Here is a 4,245-nt window from a genome sequence, read left to right as displayed (position 1 = left end):
GCTGCAGAACCATCAAAGTGGGGAGGCCAACAGCTGTAGGTGCAGGTCAGCCGCAGCAGCTCCTAGCGCGCCCCCGTGAGCCCTGCTGCTGCAGTTGCTGCTGCTGCTGCTGTCTGAGCTGCTGCTGCAGCTGCTGCAGCCGCTGCAGAAGTGGCAAGCATAAGCAGAAGCTGCTGCTCATTTTGAATTCAATTTCTTTGTTTTTTGTGCTGCAGTTGGCGGCTACGATATGGGAATGGGCGCAGGCGCAGCAGCAAGTGAGTGCAGCAGCAGCAGCACAAACAGCAGCAGCAGCACAAACAGCAGCAGCAGCAGCAAGTGCAGCACGCCATGTTTGTTTGCCTGTGTTTGCTGCTGCAGCACCAGCAATGTCCCTCGTCAGCAGCGCACAAGCGGGAGCAGCAGCAGCAACTGCCATTCTTGCTGGTCGAGCTGGACAGACACCTCAGGGCGACATGGGTAAGCAGCAGCAGCAGCAGCAGCAGCCGTAGCGAACGTAACAACAGCAGCCCCAGCAGAAACGCGAGCAGCAGCAAGAGCAGCAAGCGCAGCAGCAGCAACGGTAGGAGCGATAGCACTAGCAGCAGCAGCAGCAGCAACGGCAGGAGCGATAGCACTAGCAGCAGCAGCAGCAGCAGCAGCAGTTTGCTGTTTGTGCTGCAGCAAGCCTGGTTGCTATGGGGCAGCTGACGCCCGAGAAGCAAATGGAGACGAGCCCCGGCAGCAACAGAATTTATGTTGGCAATGTGCCCTTCGGCTTCTCTTCAGAGGACCTCAAGGTTTGCTGCTGCTGCTGCTGCTGTGTGTGCCGCTGCATTAGCATTCGCTGCTGCTGCATTTGCAGCTGCTGTTGCTGTTGCTGCTGTGCTGCTGCGTCTGGATCTGCTGCCTCGTTTGCAGCTGCTGTTGCTGCTGTGTCTGCTGCTGCATTTGCATCTGCTGCTGCTGTTGCTGCATGTCTCTGCTGCTGCTGCTGCTGCTCGACAGCAGGCGTTAAGGGAATCTGTATGGAGAGGTAGCGCAGCAGCTCCGCAGCGGCGCAGCCCGCGCACTAGGGCTTAGGGTTTAGGGTTTAGGGTTTAGGGTTTGTGTGCAGAAAATATTTGTTTGCTTTGGCTCCATCTTGACCTGCCAGCTGCTGCCTTCGCAAGAAAACCCGCAGCAGCACAGAGGCTACGGCTTTATAGAATTTGCTTCTCCAGAAGCAGCAAAACTGGCCATAGACACTATGAACGGCTTCGAGGTCGTCGGTGAGCGAGGGTTTAGGGTTTAGGGTTTAGGGTTTGCACTTCCGCGGCTTCCCGCGCGGGCTAGGGCGGGGCGCTGCTGCGTGGGCGCTCCCTGCGGCAGCTGCTGCTGCTGGTAGGGCACTTGCTGCAGCAGCAGCTGCTGCTGTTTAGGGCACTTGCTGCAGCAGCTGCTGCTGCTGCTGTTTAGGGCACTTTCTGCTTCTAGAACACTTGCTGCAGCAGCAGAAGCAGCAGCAACAGCAGCAGCAGCGTAGCTGCTTGTGTGTTTTTTTTTGCTGCAGGGAAGCAGCTGAAAGTCAACTACGCGACGGCGCTGCGGAGTGCTGCTGTTGCTGGCAGCTTGGGTGTGGGGATGGGAGCGCAGATGGCAGCAGCAGCAAATGCAGCAGCAGCAGCTGCTGCTGCTGCTGACGGTGCTGCAGCTGCTGCTGCGCTGCAGGGAGCGACGGGCGCCAACACCACTCCGCTGGGCGCGCAGCAACCTGCTGCTGCTCCTGCTGCAGCAGCAGCTCCTGCTGCAGTTTCCCCGCAGCAGCAGTCGCCGCAGCAGCAGTCGCCGCAGCAGCAGTCGCCGCAGCAGCAAGCGGGAGGTGATGCAGCAGCTGCAGCAGCACCTGCTGCAGCAGCAGCAGCAGCAGCAGCCCCTTTCCCAGAGAAGCCCAGCGGCGTTCCCGGCAGCAGCAGCATTTTGCTGCTGACGAATACTGTTGCTGCAGAAGAGGTGGATGATGATCTGAAGGAAGAGGTGATTAAAGTTTTTAATTAATTTTATTTTATTTTTATTTCAATTAATTCAATTATAATTTTTAACTATTAATTCCTCAATTTATATTTTATAATGTTTGTTGAGTTAGCTGCTTGCTTCCTTGTAACACCCCACGGAGCCCACACGGGAGCCGCACCAGCAGCAGCAGCAGCAGCAGCAGCAGCTCAATTTTAACAGATTAAAGCATTGGATGTCTAGTTTTTAAATTAGCCTTTTGATTATCTTTTACTCTTGGCATTTGTTTTGTTTGTTTGTGATTCTTTTTGAGTATTAGTATTATTTGATTGCTTATTGATTTATAAAGTATATTGTTTTTTATTTATTCATTTACTTATTTATTTATTCATTTATTTATTTATTGCGCAGATGAGAGAAGAGTGCCGCCGGTTCGGGGAAGTGGACGAAGTGCGGGTTGAAATCATTCAAGGGGAAGTTCGAATCTTTATTGCTTTTGCTGCTGCTGCTGCTGCTGCTGCTGCAGCACCGCAGCTGCACGGCCGCTGGTTTGGGGGGCGCCAAATCCAGGTGCACTTCTACGACCCAGCTGCGTACAAGGCAGGAGACTACACCAAGTAGACGCAGCAGCACTTGCTGCTGCTGCTGCTGCTGCAGTTTGTGCTGCAGCTGCTGCTGCTGCAGCAGCGGGGTGGCGTCTGTCCTATTTTTGCGGGGAGAGGAAGGGCAGAGTGCCTGACAGGGCAACCGTCGCTGCGGGGTGCTGCAGCACTATTTGCTGCTGTTGCTGCTGCAGCAACGCTTGCCGCTGTTGCTACTGCAGCAACGCATGTCGCTGTTGCTGCTGCAGCAGCGCTCCTGAACTGCTGCAGTGCAGCAGCGTCTCTCCCTTTGTGCATTTGCAACAGCAGCAGCAGCAGCAACTTACGGTGCACTGTCGACCTTTACTGGCGAGAGCAGCTGCGCTCGTGAAGACTTAAAAAGGGACGCATTATCAATGAGGGTTTAGGGTTTAGGGTTTAGGGGGACTAGGGAGCGGCTGCAGCAGCTGCAGCGCGCTGCTGCTGCTGCTGCTGGTAGTGCTGCTGCGGGTTCCCAGCAGCTGCTGCGACCTCGCCTCCAACAGTTTGTTTGGAACCCGCCGAACGTCTCCTGCCGTGGCTAGCTTCGAGGGTTTAGGGTTTAGGGTTTAGCCATCCCAAAGTGGTTCAGCTTTGTCTGCAGCAGAGCCAGCTGAAGTGTATGTACAGTGCAAAGCAGAGTAAATTGAAACTCAAACTTTAAGTATGAACAGCAGCAGCGCAACAAGCAGCAAAGCAGCAGCAGCTGCAGCAGAAGCAGCAGCAGCTCCAGCAGAAGTAGCAGCAGCTGCAGCAGAAGCAGCAGCAGCTGCAGCAGAAGTAGCAGCAGCTGCAGCAGCAGCCGGAAGCTGCCGCGACGGGATTTGAGCGCAGCGGATTCGAGGTGTAGTGGGTAAGTTTGTGATGTAAATTTGTCTAGCTGATGCCAATTATATTTGTGTGCGTTTTATCTATGTATATAAATATAAAAAAATAAAAGTGAATAATAAATAAAATATAAATGTAAATAAATATATTGTGAAGGAGGAGGTGCATGCATGCGCTGCAGTGTACCGTTCAAGTGGGCATTTGCAACGCGGTGTATATACACCTATTTGCATATATAAATTCAAAAGTAAATTTGTATTTCAACAAACACAAATATAAATATTAATTTGAGAAACTAATATAAATATTAATTTGAGCTGCTGCGCTAATTAATGAGCCTCTGCTGCTCTACTTATGCAGCATATTTAATCCGTCAGCTTTCAGCAGAAAAAGCGATCTATTAGCCGTGCAGAGCGCAGCAGCAGCAGTAGCAGCAGCAGCAGCAGCAGCAGCAGTACCAGCAGCAGCAGCAGCGCAGCGTTGGCAGCAGCAACAACGCCCCAGAAATAGCAGCAGCTGCTGCGCGTTTTCATCAGAGGAGCCCTTCTTACGATGCTGCCCAAAAACTCCTTTTTCCTTAATTTAGGACATGATTTCAGGTTAATGGTTTAGGGTTTAGGGTTTAGGGTTTAGGGTTTAGGGCTCTGGGGCCCGCCGCTGCTAGTCTGTCGGCGGTTGGCTGATTTCTTGTGGAGTGTGAAATCAAAAGGTTGAAATGAATTAAAAGAAATAAAACATTAAAATGAATCAAAGCTTTTGGTGCTGCTTCTTTTGGCAGTTTGGCTGAAGCCGCAGCAGCAGCAGCAGCAGCAGCAGCAGCAGTGGC

At 52.6% G+C, this 4,245-nt stretch overlaps 2 protein-coding genes across 2 annotated transcripts in view; one reads left to right on the top strand and one right to left on the bottom strand.

The window, feature by feature from the left end:
* Window positions 1-360: 360 nt before the first annotated feature.
* On the top strand, window positions 361-2,592 carry ETH_00012740 (uncharacterized protein; the record flags this gene model as incomplete). Its single annotated transcript, XM_013372677.1, has 5 exons — window positions 361-459; window positions 664-779; window positions 1,097-1,250; window positions 1,532-1,995; window positions 2,383-2,592. Coding segments are annotated over 5 exons (1,043 nt in total), but the record flags the coding sequence as incomplete, so codon positions are not given.
* Window positions 2,593-4,156: 1,564 nt separating this feature from the next.
* Window positions 4,157-4,245, bottom strand: part of ETH_00012735 (uncharacterized protein) — a gene marked incomplete at both ends in the record, with an annotated part of 8,396 nt that continues 8,307 nt past the window's right edge. Inside the window, one exon of the mRNA XM_013372676.1 lies at window positions 4,157-4,202. Within this exon, the coding sequence (XP_013228130.1) occupies window positions 4,157-4,202 (46 nt within the window). The remainder of the gene's footprint in view (window positions 4,203-4,245) is intronic.

Source organism: Eimeria tenella, genomic scaffold (assembly GCF_000499545.2).
Source record: "Eimeria tenella Houghton genomic scaffold, Eth_scaff102, whole genome shotgun sequence".
Lineage (NCBI taxonomy): Eukaryota > Apicomplexa > Conoidasida > Eucoccidiorida > Eimeriidae > Eimeria > Eimeria tenella.
This window is presented reverse-complemented; position numbering and strand designations above follow the sequence as displayed.